Here is an 18043-nt window from a genome sequence, read left to right on the forward strand (position 1 = left end):
CTGAGTTCCTGTCTGTCTCTCCTTGTCCATCCAGCCTCGGCTGGAGCATTTCTCACTGTTTCCTTTCCTGCCCTTGCTGCCTTTGTCCAACATTTTCTTGGGGTTCTGGGCATATCCATTTGTGGGGTTGGCACTGAGCTGACCCTTAACTTCAGGACCACCATCTTTAGCACTGAGGTTTTCCAGGCAGCTCCTGCTGGGCTGCAGGCTGCCTCCCACAATGGCACCGCTCTTCCAGGGACTCTTGTGCCCCAGAGAGGAGCCCCATGCAGGAGACATTTCTGCACAGAGGCCGTGGCAATGCCACTCATCACCTGTGTGTGGGCAGATGCACTGAGCCCTGTGTGTCCCTGGCTGGGAGTGGGGAGCTGAGATCCTCCTTGGGTAGGATGAGACTGCAGGAGGGCTTTGGAGCTCTGCCCTGTAAGACTGGATTCCTCAGCTCTCTGTGGGGTCCAGTTTCTTCTACGGGGAACAACAGGGTGTGAGAACAGAGCATCCAGGACAGGGCAGCTGAGAGCAGGGCTGATGGACAGAGCAGCTCTCCCCACTCTGCACTCAGGGGAAGGTATCACTGGCACTGCAGCAGCAATGTCAGGGAGTCCTGACAGGAGAAACACCACTCAGTTCCTTCCTATCCAAAGGGGATTTAGTCTGAGATGTGGCCATCCCTCTGTTTACTCACTGCTGCAAGGCAGGACTGAGTTCTCCTGACCTCACAGGTAACCCTCCTCCCAGCAGTGGCACGCTTAAGCCAGCACAAAGCAGACCTCCCAAAAGGGACCTTCCAAAATTCTTCTTGAAACCAGAAAAAAAATCTAAGGGTGTTCTTTAAGAATTGGAAGAGTTTTTTCTCAAGGAAGAGTTGTTAACTTCTCACTGTGCCTTTTCCTCCTTGGACAGGTCTCCACACTTAACAGCAGATGTTCAACAGCAGCTCCATCAGCCAGTTCCTCCTCCTGCCCTTTGCAGACACACGGGAGCTGCAGCTCCTGCACTTCTGCCTCTTCCTCAGCATCTACCTGGCTGCTCTCCTGGACAATGGCCTCATCATCATCACCATAGCCTGTGACCACCACCTCCACACCCCCATGTACTTCTTCCTCCTCAACCTCTCTGTTACTGACCTTGGCTGCATCTCTACCACTGTTCCCAAATCCATGGCCAATTCCTTGTGGGACACCAGGGCCATTTCCTACACAGGATGTGTGGCCCAACTCTTTTTCTTTGTATTTTTGATTGCAACAGAGTACTTTGTGCTCACTGTCATGGCCTATGACCGCTACGTTGCCATCTGCCACCCCCTGCACTACGGGACCCTCCTGGGCAGCAGAGCTTGTGTCCACATGGCAGCAGCTGCCTGGGGCAGTGGTTTTCTCAATGCTGTGCTGCACACAGCCAATACATTTTCACTGCCCCTCTGCAAGGGCAATGATATTGACCAGTTCTTCTGTGAAATCCCCCAGATCCTCAAGCTCTCCTGTTCAGATGCCTACCTCAGGGAAACTGGACTCATTGTGGTCAGTGTCTGTTTCAGTTTTGGATGTTTTGTGTTCCTTGTGGTGTCCTATGTGCAGATCTTCAGGGCTGTGCTGAGGATCCCCACGGAGCAGGGACGTCACAAAGCCTTTTCCACCTGCCTCCCTCACCTGGCTGTGGTCTCCCTGTTTCTCAGCACTTCCATCTTTGGCAACCTGAAGCCTCCCTCCATCTCCTCCCTATTTCTGGACCTGGTATTGGCATGTCTTTACTCGGTGTTTCCACCAGCAGTGAACCCCCTCATCTACAGCATGAGAAACCAGGAGCTCAAGGATTCTGTGTGGAAACTGATGACTGGATGTTTTTAAGCGCCAACAAACCGCTCATTCTTCATCTCTCTGACCATGTAATTCATGCCTGGGCCTGTCCATACTTTGTAGGGTTTTTAGTTCTGGAAAGGTGCACAATTTTTTCTTTCTTAAACATTCTCTTGAAATTTATTAAAAATGTATAAGGTAATTCTTCCAGATATCTAACCTAAATCTCCCCTGGAGAATGTTAAATTGTCTGGTCCTATCGCTTGTTACCTGAGCCCGACCCCCATGTCTATACACCGTCCTTGTACGGAGTTTTAGAGAGCGGTAATGTCACCACTCAGTCTCCTATAGACTAAGAAAGCCCAGTTCCCTCAGCCAGTCCTAACAGGGCTTGTGCTCCACACCCTTCACCCGCTTCATTGCCCTTCTCTGGACACACTTCAGCGTCTCAATGTCCTTCTCATAGTGAGGGGCCAAAAACAGGACACAGGACTCGAAGTGCAGCCTCAGCAGAGCTGAGTATAACAGAACAATCTCTTCCCTAGTCCTGCTAGTCACACCCTTCCTGATACAGGCCAGGTTGCTGTTGGCCTTCTTGGCCACTTGGGCACTCTGCTGCCTCATGTTCAGCTGGCTGTCCACTAACACCCCAGATCCTTCTCCCCCATGGAGCTCTCCAGCTGCTCTGCCCCAGGCCTGTAGCATTGCCTGTGGTTATTGTGACCAAAGTGCATAGTGTTTCAAATGACCCCAGGTTGCTCTGGGTGGCTTGGGGCACCTGGGCTTAACTCCCGAGTAATGCCCAACTAGGAGTTTTGTCATGACCAGGTCTTCACAATTTTCAGGAACAGAATTAAGACTCAAAACCGAGTCAAGGGTCAAGTCACTTTATTTGGCCAACAAGTGTGTAAGAGAAGGGGGAGAAAGAAATGCGACATCTACCACCATGGAGCTGCAGTGTCCTGTCAGGCCAATGTCTTCAGCTCTGGTGGGGAAATGTTTCCTCCATGTCGGTCACCTCTGTTCTTTTATTGTGTTGTATTCACTCCTTCCAGGAATCAATCAGCATATTCCAAGAGCTACTTTGTTTAGTTGCACCCCCCACTCATTGGTGGTGTGTCTGCCCAATACCATCACTGGGAGGTTTTAGGTGGTCTTCAGGGGTCTCTGGCCCCTGTCTCTTCCAGAACTCAGGTCTGGGCACATTCACAGTGGTTGGGTTAAATTTAATCAGCTCTGCATTCAGGTCCATAGGAAGGCAGGATGCATCTGGTCTTGCAGTCTGACCATTGCTCTACTGCTGACAGTGGTGAGAGCTGGTGGTGTAATGTTCCAGCAGTGTTGAGACAAACACCTGACACAGTCTCTTCATTGTTTGACACAGTCCCCTAGACCACCCTATGGCTCCACATGGCTGTTTCGTTCATGTTACGCCACGGTGGCATGAATGATAGGAGGTAAAGAGAGGAAGGGTGTTCCCTAAGACTTGCAAGAGGTTTTTGTCAAATAGGAGTTCCTTAACTTCTTGATGCCTTTTCCTTCTTGGACAGATCTCCACACTTGTCAGCAGCAGATGTCCAACAGCAGCAGCTCCATCAGCCAGTTCCTCCTCCTGCCCTTTGCAGACACACGGGAGCTGCAGCTCCTGCACTTCTGCCTCTTCCTGGGCATCTACCTGGCTGCTCTCTTGGGCAATGGCCTCATCATCATCACCATAGCCTTTGACCACCATCTCCACACCCCCATGTACTTCTTCCTCCTCAACCTCGCTGTTACTGACATTGTCTGCATCTCCACCACTGTTCCCAAATCCATGTCCAATTCCTTATGGGACACCAGGGCCATTTCCTACACAGGATGTGTGGCTCAACTCTTTTTCCTTTTATTTTTGTTCTCAACAGAGGACTTTCTTCTCACTGTCATGGCCTATGACCGCTACGTTGCCATCTGCCACCCCCTGCACTACGGGACCCTCCTGGGCAGCAGAGCTTGTGTCCTCATGGCAGCAGCTGCCTGGGCCAGTGGGTTTCTCAATGCTGTGCTGCACATAGCTAACACATTTTCACTCCCTCTCTGCCATGGCAACGCTGTTAACCAGTTCTTCTGTGAAATCCCCCAGATCCTCAAGCTCTCCTGCTCAGATGCCTACCTCAGGGAAACTGGACTCATTGTGGTCAGTGTCTGTTTTGCTTTTGGGTGTTTTGTGTTCATCGTGGTGTCCTATGTGCAGATCTTCAGGGCCGTGCTGAGGATCCCCTCGGAGCAGGGACGGCACAAAGCTTTTTCCACCTGTCTCCCTCACCTGGCCGTTGTCTCCCTGTTCATCAGCATTGCTGTGTTTGCCAACCTTAAGTCCAGTTCCATCTCCTCCCTTATTGTGGACCTGGTATTGGCATTTCTTTACTCAGTGTTTCCACCAGCAGTGAACCCCCTCATCTACAGCATGAGGAACCAGGAGCTCAAGGATGCCCTGTGGAAACTGATGACTGGGTGTTTCTAAGCAGCAACAAGCTGCTCATCTTCTTCTGCATATCACTGGCCATGTAACTCACGTTAGGACCTATATAGGTTTTTTTTAGTTTTTTGCATTTTGTGTTTCTTCTTTGTCTAAGCTATAATAAGATGGGACAAGTTCATCTTATTCCTAATTAAGTATCTCCAGGTCTTACGTGACCCATACACTTTGCAATGAGGAGCTGGGCTCTCTTTCCATCAGACCTGCCTGGAAATGTGCCCGAATTTTTCTTTCTTTCATTGTCTACTGACATTTATAAAAATTTTTCAAGCACATTTTCATCAGCTGAACCACTCGACTCCTTGTCAGCAATGACAATACTTTCCCACCAAGACAGAACGGGAGTTTCCTGGCAGTGTGCCATGGAATCATGGAATCGCTTATGTTGGAAGAGACCCTTCCGATCATTGTTTCCAAGCACTGGCTAACCCTGCAGGTCGACCTCTCAGCCATGTCCCCAAGCACAACATCTACACACCTTTTAAATAATACCAGGGGTGGTGACTCCACCACTTTGCTATGAGGACAATGTGTCTCCTGTGAGGCCAAGGGAATGATCCTAAAAGTTCCACACGTCCTTTTCAGGCTCTACCTGTGTCCACCTTAGAAAATGCTAAATGCCCAGATAATGCGCCAAAACAACAGGTTTAAGTGCTGAACGATGTTCCTGGCCTGAAACCTCCCAAGGAAGCCAATAGCAGCCCAAATAACCTTTGAGCTCAGGGCTTTCCTTGGCAAGGGAATGGTCCTAACGATGCCATGTCACTTTCATGTGCTAACAGTGTCCATATTTCAAACTGATAAAGCTCCAGCAGTAGCTCCCAAACAAGAGGATTGAGGGCAGAAATATGTTCTTGTCCTGAAACCATGCCAGGTAGCCCACGAGCAGCTCCGATAACCTTGGGACTCATGTTTGTCCCTACAAAGGGATCGTTCCTAACACTGCCTGACATCATCACCTGGGAAGGAATAACCACTGGAATCAGTGCAGGCTGGGGGATGACCTGTTGGAGAGGAGCTCTGCAGAGAACGGCCTGGGGGTGCTGGTGGGTGACAGGTTGGCCATGAGCCAGCAGTGTGCCCTTGTGTCTAAGAGAGCCAATGGGATCCTGGGGGGCATCAAGAGGACAGTGGCCAGCAGGTCAAAGGAGGTGATCCTCCCCCTCTACTCTGCCCTGGTCAGGTCCCACTTGGAGTATTGTGTCCAGTTCTAGGCTCCCCAGGACAAAAAAGCCAGGGATCTCTTGGAGAGAGTCCAGAGAAGGGCCACAAAGATGATGAAGGGCCTGAAGCATCTCCGCTACGAGGAAAGGCTGAGTGAGCTGGGACTATTCAGCCTTGAGAAAAGAAGGTTAAGAGGGGGTCCTATTAATGTTTGTAAGTATCTGAAGTGTTGGACACAGGGGAAAATGGCCAGCCTCTTATCAATGGTCTGTGTGGGCAGAACAAGGGGCAATGGCTGCAAGCTGGAGCACAGGAAGTTCCACACCAACATGCAGAAAGACTTTTTCACAGTGAGGGTTATGGAGCCCTGGGACAGGCTGCCCAGGGGGGTTGTGAAGTGTCCCTCTCTGGAGATATTCAAGACCCCTCTGGACACTGACCTGTGCGACCTGTCCTAGGGAACCTATTTTGGCTGGGGGTTGGACCCGATGATCTCTTGAGGTCCCCCCAACCCCTACAATTCTGTGACTCTGTGAAAGATAGATAGATAGATTGTGAGGCAAGGGGATTGAATGATACATTGAGGGATGAGCTAAGGGGATTGACTGATAGATAGATGTGAGGTAAAGAGATTGACTGATATATAGATTGTGAGGTAAAACGATACACATATAAACAGATTGTGAGGTAAGGGGATTGATAGAGAGATTGTGACATAAGGGGATTGTGAGGTAAGGAGATTGTGAGGTAAGGTGATTGACTGTGAGGTAAGAACATGGACTGGTAGATAGATTTGAGGTAATGTGATTGATAGAGAGATTGTGACATAAGGGGATTGTGAGGTAAAGGGATTGTGAGTTCAGGGGATTATGAAGTCACAGAATTGATTGACAGATAGATTGTGAGGTAAGGGGATTGACTGAGGTAGATTGTGTGGTAAGGAGAGTAACTAATCGATTGTGAGGTAAAGGGATTGTGAGTTCAGGGGATTGTGAGGTAAGGGGATTGTGAGGAAAGTGGATTTTGAGGTAAGGAGTTTGTGAGGTAAGGAGATTGATTCATAGATAGACTGTCAGGTAAAGAGATTGACTAATAAACAGATTGTGAGGTCAGGAGATTGAGAGATAGTTTGTGAGGTAAGGAATTTGACAGTTCGATTGTGAGTTAAGTGGACTGTGAGGTAAGGATTTTGTGACTGTCGCAGTTTTGTGTAGCTGGGTGCTGGGAGAGAACTGGGGCTGCAGAAAATGTCTGGTGTAAGGAACAGCGAGAGCTCTCTGCAGGTCCTGAAGAGTAAACATCGGCCAGTTCAAGGCCATAGGTGCTGCTGATCAGGGCTGAGTGAATCTACGATGGTCACAGAGCCTCTGGGAATCACATAGAGGAGAAAAAACCACAAGCAGCTGCAACGCCCATCCTGAAGAGTGGCCAGAGGGAGGTCCCAGGGAACTGCAGGCCTGTCAGCCTGACCTCAGTGCTAGGGAAGGTGATAGAACAAATCAACCTGAGTCCCATCATGCAGCACATGCAGGACACTCAGGTGATCAGGCCCAGTCAGCATGGGTTTAGGAAAGGCAGATCATGCTGGACAAACCCAATCTCCTTCTATGACAAGGTGACCAGCTGCTGAGTGGATGAGGGGAAGGTTGTAGATGTGGTCTGTCTAGATTTCAGTGAAGCCTTCAAAACTGTCTCCCAAAGCATTTCCCCTGCTGGAGAAACTACCCGCTCATGGATTCGATGGGTACACTCTGTGCTGGGTTAGAAACTGGCTGGGCAGCCAGGCCCAAAGGGTTGTAGTGAACAGAGTTAAATCCAGCTGCCGGCAGTGAACCCCCTCATCGACAGCATGAGGAACCAGGAGCTCAAGGATGCCGAGTGGAAACTGATGACTGGGTGTTTCTATGCAGCAATAAACTGCTTGTCTTCTGAATAGCACTGACAATGTAACTCCAGTTATGATCAGTTCATATTTAATTGGGTTTTTAGTTGTTGGGTTTTGGTTTCGCTCAAGTTTGTCTAAATTATAGTAAGACAGTCAAAGTTCATCCCATTCCTAATGCAGTATCTCCTACTCTCCCGTGTAAGGATGAGCTGTGCTCTCTTTGCCTCACGTCTGCTTCCCCAGAGACATAATTTTCCTCTTTTTTTTCCCCCCTTTTATTAATAAAAAATTTGCAAGCACAATTTCATCAGATGAACAGCTCGAGTACTTGTCTGTAATGGCAATGCAAGCACAATTTCATCAGATGAACAGCTCGAGTACTTGTCTGTAATGGCAATGCTTTCCCACCATGACAGGACGGGATAAGGACAGTTTACTGACAAAATTCACCATGAATGTAGAATAATATTGGTCAGTTACACTCACACCCAGTGCTAACAGAGGGTACCTTATTGACCTGATGATTAGAGTGCTGCCTGACAGCAAACACAGACTGCCAGAACCAGGACATTATCCACCCCTGTTTCCACACCATCTACATCATGCCCAGATCCTACATTTTCAGAGTACTGGGGACATTCATAACATCATTGATCTATTGTGTAGAACATCTTTCATGGACAGATTTTGTTATGCACCAAAAATTTACTGGCTATCCTTACCTGGAACTAAAACCCCTTTGTGTACATGCTGGACTTCCCCATTTTTTCACATCCCCCACCAAGTGCACCCAGGTCCCTGAGCAAAAGCAATCCCGTGGATGGGTTTGCCTTTGTCTGAAGAAGGAACATCCCAGAGTGTCTTCCCCAACAGGTTTTTCATGTGTAATACAGGGACTTTATGCCCCTCCACGGTCTGTGGAGAACTGTGGTGGTTTGGCCCTGGCTAGAGGCCAAATGCCCATCAAAATCCCCCTATCACTCCCATTTTTCAGCCAGAAAGGTGAGAACATCGATAGTGGGAGGCTTAGGATTTGAGATAAGGACAGAGAGGTATCACCCTGCAATTAGTGTCATGAGAAAAACAGACTCAACACAGAATAAAGGAAAGAAAACAAATTTATTACACTACAACTACACACCCAGTGATGCCAGGTCTGAAAGTACCTTCCCCCACCCCTCCCTTCTTAGCAGACTTCACTTTAGTCATGATTTTTCTCCCATCATCCCCCCGACAGTGGTACAGGGAGGGGCAGGGACTGAGGGAATGGGGTTTCAGTCAGCTTCTCCTGAGTTGTTTTACTTTTTTGCTGGGGGGGGGTGTGATACACACCCCCTTCCCCTGCTGCGCTGTGGGATCCCACCCACGGCACACAGTCCTCCAAGAACGTCTCCAACTTGAATCCTTTCTATTTGGGCATCATCTCCTCACCACGTGCCTCAGCACGGCTCCTTCCATGGGGTGCTGACCTTCCGGCTCAGGCTGCTCCAGCCTGGTCCCCCACAGGGTCACAAGTCCTCCACCAAACCTGCTGGGCATGGGTTGGTCTCTTCATAGGCCATAGATGGTCTCTGGTCCTGTCCTTATCCATGGGCTGCAGCAGGACAGCCTGCTTCACCATCGTCTTCTCTAAAGGCTGCAGGGGATCTCTCTCTCTGGCACATGGAGCACCTCATATCCCCCCCCACTCCTTCTTCCATGGCCTTTGTGTCTGCATGGCTTCTTACACCTTCTCACTCCCTCCCAACATACACAACCACTTAGAGGGAGAGCCCAGCTGTGTGGTGCTTGTATCTCATCTGTGGAGATACCATGGCAAAAGGTCCCAGCACAACACCTGCTCATCAAGTCAGGCTCAGATATGACTAAATGGAGAACCAGCTGCAAGGAGAAGAATTTGGGCATTGCAGGGGCTGCCATAGCAGCCAGAGGTGCTGAACAGGAATCTGGCCATGAGCACATTGGGCTGCACTGGGAGGAGTGTGGCCACGCAGACAAGGGCCCTTCTGGTCCATCTGGACTCAGCACCAGTGAGGCCACCTCTGGAGCAGTCAGTGCCAATACGGGCTCCCCGGTCTGGAGGAATGGAAAAGAACTGTCATGAGGGGAGAGAAAGTCTGCCAAGATATGGTTAGGGATCTCGTGTGGAGAGGCTGAGAGACCTGCTCTTTAGCCTGGGGAAGGGGAGGCTGAGGGAAGCCCTCTTGTGCTACAGGGAAAGAACTTAAGAAAAGAACTCCACGTGAAACTGCAGCTTTGAAGATCAGAGTGGACGTGAGGATAAAGAGATGTCACTCTGAGGGCAGTGCTGTGGTGCTAAAAGTCACTTGGAGTAAGTGTGGATGAGCTGGTGGCTTTGTGTTTGTGGGAACAGCTGATGAGGAGGGAGAGACAGCAGTACAGGCAGGGACATCATGGAGTGAGATCAAGGTGGGGAAGGGGGTTGGGTGCCTGCAGCCTGCAGGCAAACAGCACAGGCGTGGGGCAGTGTGGCATGGGCTGTGGTGCAGATAGACAAGGGTGACAGCCAGGTCTTTGCCTCCTTGGCTAGAGCTGACATCCCTGCCACAGAGGCCTCAGAGGAGGCACATAGTCCTGACTGCCATGGAGTATCATTGCCTCCTTGAACACATGCCAGGGGAGGCCACCATGTATCATACCCCTGTCTGTCCCTTGGTGTCATACTCCACATCAAAAGGAAGAGTCCTGAGACACAGCTGAGGGTCAGGATCTCCCTGCCCAGGGGCTGGGGGTCAGCACTGGCATTGGTGCTTCATCAGACCAAGTCAGGGTGTCCTCAGCATCAGAGCTGCCTGTGCTTTGCCTGTGTTTGTCCTCATGGCCTCCAGTTGTCTGCTCTAAGGAGCCCACAGGGAGGCTTTGTCAGTAATGGCTCCCAGTGGGGCCTGTTAGTGCTTCAAGGTACTTTGGGCATTACTCCTGACTTGGACTTCTGGAGAGGTTTCTTCCTCTTTGTACCTTGAGGTCTGTGGACTCAGAAGAAAAGACACCATGGGGCTCATTAACAACCACAAAGCCCTTACAAGCATGGCTCTTAAACTCATTTTAATTAAAAAAAATAAGACTTGTATAACTAATTAGAGAGGTTTTATTTGAGTGATGAAAATTTCAAAGGAGTTTCACAATGCAGGATTTTTTCAAAGGAAAAAATGTTTCTGTCATATCTCAGATCATGGAAGAAAGTTCAGCAGCATGCTGCAATGGGGGCTGGTCCAGAGGTCTGAAGATCAAAGAAGACACCAGAGAGCTGAGCAGCACCTGAATGACAAAAGAGCAAGCAGAAGTAGAAACATATGAGCAAAGTGAAGTGCACATGTTCAGCTACTCTGCTGAAAAGATGTCCTAGACAAGGCCTTGTCATCAGGAAACGTTGAAACGCCTGAACAATGAGGGAGATGTAAGAGACAGACTAGGGTACAGGTACAGGGGCAGGCCAATATTTCTTCTGCTGCCATGTGTACACTTCCTGGAAACTCCTCTTCTTCTGTAGTGGGAAATCATCACCATTTCAGATCAGTAATCGAGTCATTCAGCTGATGAAAAGTTGTTTTTTTTAAAAAAGAAAAGAAAACAAAAAGAAAACTAGAGAAATGGAAAGAAATATTCTGGCCCTTTGAAGACAAACACAATGCAAGGAGAGCACAGCTTGTCATTACACGATGTCTGGCTCACAGAACATCAGGACACACTGTGTTAGGAATGGGACGGATGTGGGACATGTTACAGCTTAGAAAATCTAGAATGAATAAAAACAACCAACCAAATGGAAAATACTTCTAAATACAGACCGGTCCTATGGTGAGTTACATGGTCAGTGATAGGCAGAAGATGAGCAGTTCACTGCTGCTTAGAAACATCCAGTCATCAGTTTCCACACAGCATCCTTGAGCTCCTGGTTCCTCATGCTGTAGATGAGGGGGTTCACTGCTGGTGGAACCACAGAGTAAAGAAATGACAGTAGAACATCCAGAAATTGGGAGTAGATGGAGGGTGGCTTCAGATACGCAATCACACCAGTGCTGACAAACAGGGACACCACGGCCAGATGAGGAAGACACATGGAAAAGGCTTTGTGCTGTCCCTGCTGCGAGGGGATCCTCAGCACAGCCCTGAAGATCTGCACATAGGACACCACAATGAACACAAAACAGCCAAAAGTTAAAAAGGCACTGAGCACAAGGAAGCCAATTTCCCTGAGGTAGGCATCTGAGCAGGAGAGCTTGAGGATCTGGGGGATTTCACAGAAGAACTGGTCAATATCATTGCCATGGCAGAGGGGAAGTGAAAAGGTATTGACCGTGTGCAGCAAAGAATAGAGAAACCCACTGGCCCAGGCAGCTGCTGCCTTGTGGACACAAGCTCTGCTGCCCAGGAGGGTCCCATAGTGCAGGGGGTGGCAGATGGCAACGTAGCGGTCATAGGCCATGACAGTGAGAAGACAGAACTCTGTGGAGATAAAAAAGGAAAAGATAAAGAGTTGAGCCACACATCCTGTGTAGGAAATGGCCCTGGTGTCCCACAAGGAATTGGCCATGGATTTTGGGATTGTTGTTGAGACGCAGCCAAGGTCGAGAACAGAGAGGCTGAGGAGGAAGAAGTACATGGGGGTGTGGAGGTGGTGGTCACAGACTATGGTGATGATGATGAGGCCGTTTCCCAGGAGAGCAGCCAGGTAGATGCTGAGGAAGAGGCAGAAGTGCAGGAGCTGCAGCTCCCGTGTGTCAGCAAAGGCCAGTAGGAGGAACTGGCTGATGGAGCTGCTGCTGTTGGACATCTGCTGCTGTCAAGTGTGGAGACCTGTCCAAGGAGGAAAAGGCAAAGTGAGAAGTTAGGGAACTCTTTTTTGACAAAAAACCTCCTCCAATTCTAACGAAATACACTCAGATTGACTCTCTGTATTCAGGAGGACTTTTGGCAGGTCCTTTTTGGCAGGTCTGCTTTGTGCTGGCTTGAGTGTGCCACTGCTGGGAGGAGGGTCAGACATGGGCTCTGGAGAACTCAGTCCTGCCTGGCAGCAGTCAGTAAATAGAAGGATGGCCTGATCTCAGACTAAATCCCCTGTGGATAGGATGGAGCTGAGGAGTGTTTCTCCTGTCAGAACTCCCTGACATTGCTGCTGCAGTGCCAGTGAAACCTTCCCCTGAGGGCAGAGTGGGGAGAGCTGCTCTGTCCATCAGCCCTGCTCTCAGCTGCCCTGTGCTGGACGCTCTGTGATCACACCCTGCTGTTCCCTGTATAAGAAACTGGACCCCACAGAGAGCTGAGGAATCCAGTCTCACAGGGCAGAGCTCCAAAGCCCTCCTGCAGTCTCATCCTACCCAAGGAGGATCTCAGCTCCCCGCTCCCAGCCAGGGACACCCAGGGCTCAGTGCATCTGCCCACTCACAGGTGATGAGTGGCATTGCCACGGCCTCTGTGCCGAGATGTCTCCTGCATGGGGCTCCTCTCTGGGGCACAAGAGTCCCTGGGAGAGCGGTGCCATTGTGGGAGGCAGCTGCAGCCCAGCAGGAGCCACTGGGAATTTCCAGTCCTACAGATGGGGATACTGAAGTGTGGGTCACTCAGTGCCAGCCCCACAATTGGATTTGCCCAGAGCCCCAGGAAATGTTGGGAGAAAGACAACAAGAACAGGAGGAGAAACAGCGAGAAACATTCCAGAGGCAGCTAGAAGGACAGGCACTCGGAGGGTTCTTCTCTCTGGGACAAGGACCCTGCACCATATTTCCATGTGTCAGACTTTACATCCACCGCTTCTTTCCACAGTGCGAATGCAGCCATGCCCAGGAGAAGACAGCTGTCCTGCCCTGTCCCTCTGATGGGGCACAAGGGCATTCCTTCCAGGCAGCACTTTCTGGTCCTGCAGAGAACCTGTCCTCCTGACAGACCCCACACACTGCCCCATGTCCCAGCTTTAGGAGATGCCTCCAGGAACAGAACCTGCATTGCCCTGCACCCACAGACATACCAGGCAGAGTGCTGTGCAGATTTCTCCTCCAGTGAGCTCTCAGCATCCATCAGCTCTCTCAGCCTCACAGGTCTCCCCTCGGTGCCTCCAGGCAGTGTCCCCAGCCCTGTGTGCTTGGTAGAGGAGCTGCTCCTGGGCAGAGCTGTCTCTCTGCAGTGCTGCTGGGTTCCCATGAGCTCCCTCTATCCCAGAAACCTGGCCCATCTCAACAGGAGAAGAACAGTTCTTCTAGGCTCCCTCTTGGTGTCTCAGGCTTCATGGGTATTCTTCAATGATCTCATCTCTGATATTCTCAGGATCTCCCTGTCCAGGGCTGGGGTCAGCACTTGGCATTGGTGCTTCATCAGACCAAGCCAGGGTGTCCTCAGCATCAGAGCTGCCTGTGCTTTGCCTGGGTTTGTCCTCATGGCCTCCAGTTGTCTGCTCTAACGAGCCCATGGGGAGGTTTTGTCAGTAATAACTCCCAGTGGGGCCTGTTAGTGCTTCAAGGTACTTTGGGCATTACTCCTGACTTCAACTTCTGGAGAGGTTTCTTCACCTTTCTTTCTCTTGGTTTCTGAGGTCTGGGGATTCACAAGAAAATACACCATGAGGCTCATTAACATCCTGAAAGCCCTTACGAGGATTTCTCTTCAAGTCTATTTCATTAAAAAACTCAAAACTCCTACAACTAATTGTATTTCAGTTAGGTCTTTAGAGATGAAGATTTCAAAGGGATTTCCCATGGAGGAACTTCTTCCAGTCACGGGTATTTTCTGTCATGGCTCAGTTGGTAGAAGAAGTGACAGCAGCATTCTGTGATGGATATGGGTCTGCTAAGGAGATCTGGATAGGCAAGAAAAGCAGTCTCTTAAGATTCAACCCTGTATGGAGAACCTTGCTCTTCCCCAAGCCCAACAGTTCCCTCACTGGCCTTCTGAGACTCCCAACACTTTTCCTGGCATCATCTGTGCTCACAGGCACAGACAAATTTCTCTGACAACAAACAGCAGTTCAACATGATCCAGTTTAATAATCACAGAATCACAGAATCTTAGGGGTTGGAAGGGACCTCAAGAGATCATCGGGTCCAACCCCCCTGCCAAAGCAGGCTCCCTGTCTCTTATTACACAGATAGGCATCCAGACGAGACTTGAATATCTCCAGAGAAGGAGACTCAACCACCTCCCTGGGCAGCCTATTCCACTGCTCCGTCACCCTCACTGTGAAAAAGTTCTTCCGCATGTTGGTGCGGAACTTCCTATGCTCCAGCTTACAGCCATTGCCCCTAGTCCTGTCCCCACAGACCACTGAAAAGGGGCTGGCCAAATCCCCCTGCGTCCCAAGTCTAAGATATTTATAAACACTAATTAGGTCTCCCCTAAGCCTTCTTTTCTCCAGGCTGAACAGACCCAGCTTACTCAGCCTTTCCTCATATGGGAGATGTTCCAGGCCCTTAATCATCTTTGTGGCCCTTCTCTGGACTCTCTCCAGGAGATCCCTGTCTTTTTTATACCATGGAGCCCAGAACTGGACACAGTACTCCAGGTGGGGCCTGACCAACGCAGAGTAGAGGGGGAGGATCACTTCCTTCGACCTGCTGGACATACTCTTCCTGATGCATCCCAGGATCCCATTGGCTCTCTTCGCCACCAGTGCGCACTGCTGGCTCATAGCCAACCTGTCATCAACCAGGACCCCCAGGTCCTTCTCCACAGAGCTCCTTTCCAGCAGGTCATCCCCCAGCCTGTACTGATACAGTCGGTTGTTCCTCCCCAGGTGCAAGACTTTACACTTGCTCTTGTTGAACCTCATCTGGTTTCTCCCAGCCCAGCTCTCCAGCCTGTCAAGGTCACGCTGGATGGCAGCGCAGTGTTCCTGCGTGTCAGCCAATCCTCCCAGCTTTGTATCATCGGGTACTTGCTGAGGGTGGATGCTATACCCTCATCAAGATCGTCAATGAAGATATTAAACAGGACTGGACCCAACACCGAGCCCTGGGGAACACCGCTAGTCACAGGCCTCCATTCAGATTCTACTCCACTGATCACGACCCTCTGAGCCCGGTCCGACAGCCAGTTCTCGACCCACCTCACTGTCCACTCATCTAACCCTTGTTCCCTCAGCTTCTCTATCAGGATGTCGTGGGAGACAGTATCGAAAGCTTTGCTAAAGTCAAGGTAGACGACATCCACTGTTCTCCCTCCGTCCACCCAGTTGGTGATGACATCATAGAAGGCTATGAGATTGGTCGAGCACGATTTCCCCTTGGTGAATCCATGCTGACTGCTCCTCATGACCTTCTTCTCTTCCAGTTGTTTGGAGATGGCATCCAAAACAAACTGTTCCATCACCTTTCAAGGGACAGAAGTGAGGCTGACTGGCCTGTAGTTACTGGGATCCTCCTTCTTGCCTTTTTTAAAGACTGGAGTCACATTGGCTATTCTACAATCTTCAGGCACTTCTCCTGTAGTCCAGGACCTATTGAAGATGACAGAGAGTGGCTCCGCAATCACCTCCGACAGTTCTCTCAGCACACGTGGGTGTATCCCATCTGGACCCATGGATTTGTGTGCATCCAATCATTTGAGTCATGCACAACGTCCAGCGACTGCTCCCAAAGCGAAGGAGCCAGGACCCAAAGACCTAGCTGGCCTGAAGGGGCCCCAGGGGAAACCCAAGCAGCCCCTCTCCATTTGGGTCTGGGGGCTTTCGTTGGGCCGGGAACCTGGGAGGTACCTGCCAGGTGGCAGTCCGAGGCCCGAGAAGCACTCTCCGGTCAACATGCCAAAAGTCCAGCGACTGATCCCAAAGCGAAGGAGCCAGGACCCAAAGACCTAGCTGGCCTGAAGGGGCCCCAGGGGGCCCCCAAGCAGCCCCTCTCCATTTGGCTCTGGGGGCTTTCGTTGGGCCGGGAACCTGGGAGGTACCTGCCAGGTGGCAGGCCGCGGCCCGAGAAGCTCTCTCCGGTCAACATGCCCAACATCCAGCGACTGCTCCCAAAGCGAAGGAGCCAGGACCCAAAGACCTAGCTGGCCTGAAGGGGCCCCAGGGGGCCCCCAAGCAGCCCCTCTCCATTTGGGTCTCGGGGCTTTCGTTGGGCCGGGAACCTGGGAGGTACCTGCCAGGTGGCAGGCCGCGGCCCGAGAAGCTCTCTCCGGTCAACATGCCCAACGTCCAGCGACTGCTCCCAAAGCGAAGGAGCCAGGACCCAAAGACCTAGCTGGCCTGAAGGGGCCCCAGGGGGCCCCCAAGCAGCCCCTCTCCATTTGGGTCTGGGGGCTTTCGTTGGGCCGGGAACCTGGGAGGTACCTGCCAGGTGGCAGGCCGCGGCCCGAGAAGCTCTCTCCGGTCAACATGCCCAACGTCCAGCGACTGCTCCCAAAGCGAAGGAGCCAGGACCCAAAGACCTAGCTGTCCTGAAGGGGCCCCAGGGGGCCCCCAAGCAGCCCCTCTCCATTTGGGTCTGGGGGCTTTCGTTGGGCCGGGAACCTGGGAGGTACCTGCCAGGTGGAAGGCAGCGGCCCGAGAAGCACTCTCCGGCCAACATGCCCAACGTCCAGCGACTGCTCCCAAAGCGAAGGAGCCAGGACCCAAAGACCTAGCTGGCCTGAAGGGGCCCCAGGGGGCCCCCAAGCAGCCCCTCTCCATTTGGGTCTGGGGGCTTTCGTTGGGCCCGGAACCTGGGAGGTACCTGCCAGGTGGCAGGCCGCGGCCCGAGAAGCTCTCTCCGGTCAACATGCCCAACATCCAGCGACTGCTCCCAAAGCGAAGGAGCCAGGACCCAAAGACCTAGCTGGCCTGAAGGGGCCCCAGGGGGCCCCCAAGCAGCCCCTCTCCATTTGGGTCTGGGGGCTTTCATTGGGCCGGGAACCTGGGACGTACCTGCCAGGTGGCAGGCCGCGGCCCGAGAAGCACTTTCTGGTCAACATGCCCAACGTCCAGCGACTGCTCCCAAAGCAAAGGAGCCAGGACCCAAAGACCTAGCTGGCCTGAAGGGGCCCCAGGGGGCCCCCAAGCAGCCCCTCTCCATTTGGCTCTGGGGGCTTTCGTTGGGCCGGGAACCTGGGAGGTACCTGCCAGGTGGCAGGCCGCGGCCCGAGAAACTCTCTCCGGTCAACATGCCCAACATCCAGCGACTGCTCCCAAAGCGAAGGAGCCAGGACCCAAAGACCTAGCTGGCCTGAAGGGGCCCCAGGGGGCCCCCAAGCAGCCCCTCTCCATTTGGGTCTGGGGGCTTTCGTTGGGCCGGGAACCTGGGAGGTACCTGCCAGGTGGCAGGCCGCGGCACGAGAAGCACTATCCGGCCAACATGCCAAACATCCAGCGACTGCTCCCAAAGCGAAAGGAGCCAGGACCCAAAGACCTAGCTGTCCTGAAGGGGCCCCAGGGGGCCCCCAAGCAGCCCCTCTCCATTTGGGTCTGGGGGCTTTCGTTGGGCCGGGAACCTGGGAGGTACCTGCCAGGTGGCAGGCCGCGGCCGGAAAAGCTCTCTCCGGTCAACATGCCAAAAGTCCAGCGACTGCTCCCAAAGCGAAGGAGCCAGGACCCAAAGACCTAGCTGGCCTGAAGGGGCCCCAGGGGGCCCCCAAGCAGCCCCTCTCCATTTGGGTCTGGGGGCTTTCGTTGGGCCGGGAACCTGGGAGGTACCTGCCAGGTGGCAGGCCGCGGCCCGAGAAGCTCTCTCCGGTCAACATGCCCAACATCCAGCGACTGCT

The 18043-nt window shown here is 51.9% G+C and overlaps 3 protein-coding genes across 3 annotated transcripts; 2 read left to right on the forward strand and 1 right to left on the reverse strand.

The window, feature by feature from the left end:
• Positions 1 to 923: 923 nt before the first annotated feature.
• LOC311200858 (olfactory receptor 14A16-like) lies at positions 924 to 1847 on the forward strand (the record flags this gene model as incomplete). The annotated part of the gene is made up of 1 exon (XM_084275163.1): positions 924 to 1847. One exon carries the CDS (start codon positions 924 to 926, stop codon positions 1845 to 1847), a length of 924 nt encoding a protein of 307 aa, XP_084131289.1.
• A 1396-nt stretch (positions 1848 to 3243) lies between these two features.
• Positions 3244 to 10901, forward strand: LOC311200859 (olfactory receptor 14A16-like; the record flags this gene model as incomplete). Its single annotated transcript, XM_084275164.1, has 3 exons — positions 3244 to 3253; positions 3347 to 4182; positions 10872 to 10901. The coding sequence occupies 3 exons, from the start codon at positions 3244 to 3246 to the stop codon at positions 10899 to 10901; spliced, it is 876 nt and encodes a 291-aa protein (XP_084131290.1).
• Positions 10902 to 11228: 327 nt separating this feature from the next.
• On the reverse strand, positions 11229 to 12155 carry LOC311200861 (olfactory receptor 14A16-like; the record flags this gene model as incomplete). The annotated part of the gene is made up of 1 exon (XM_084275166.1): positions 11229 to 12155. One exon carries the CDS (start codon positions 12153 to 12155, stop codon positions 11229 to 11231), a length of 927 nt encoding a protein of 308 aa, XP_084131292.1.
• Between the last annotated feature and the right edge of the window lie 5888 nt (positions 12156 to 18043).

The sequence above is a fragment of the Gallinula chloropus genome (assembly GCF_964237585.1).
Source record: "Gallinula chloropus genome assembly, chromosome: 25".
NCBI lineage: Eukaryota > Metazoa > Chordata > Aves > Gruiformes > Rallidae > Gallinula > Gallinula chloropus.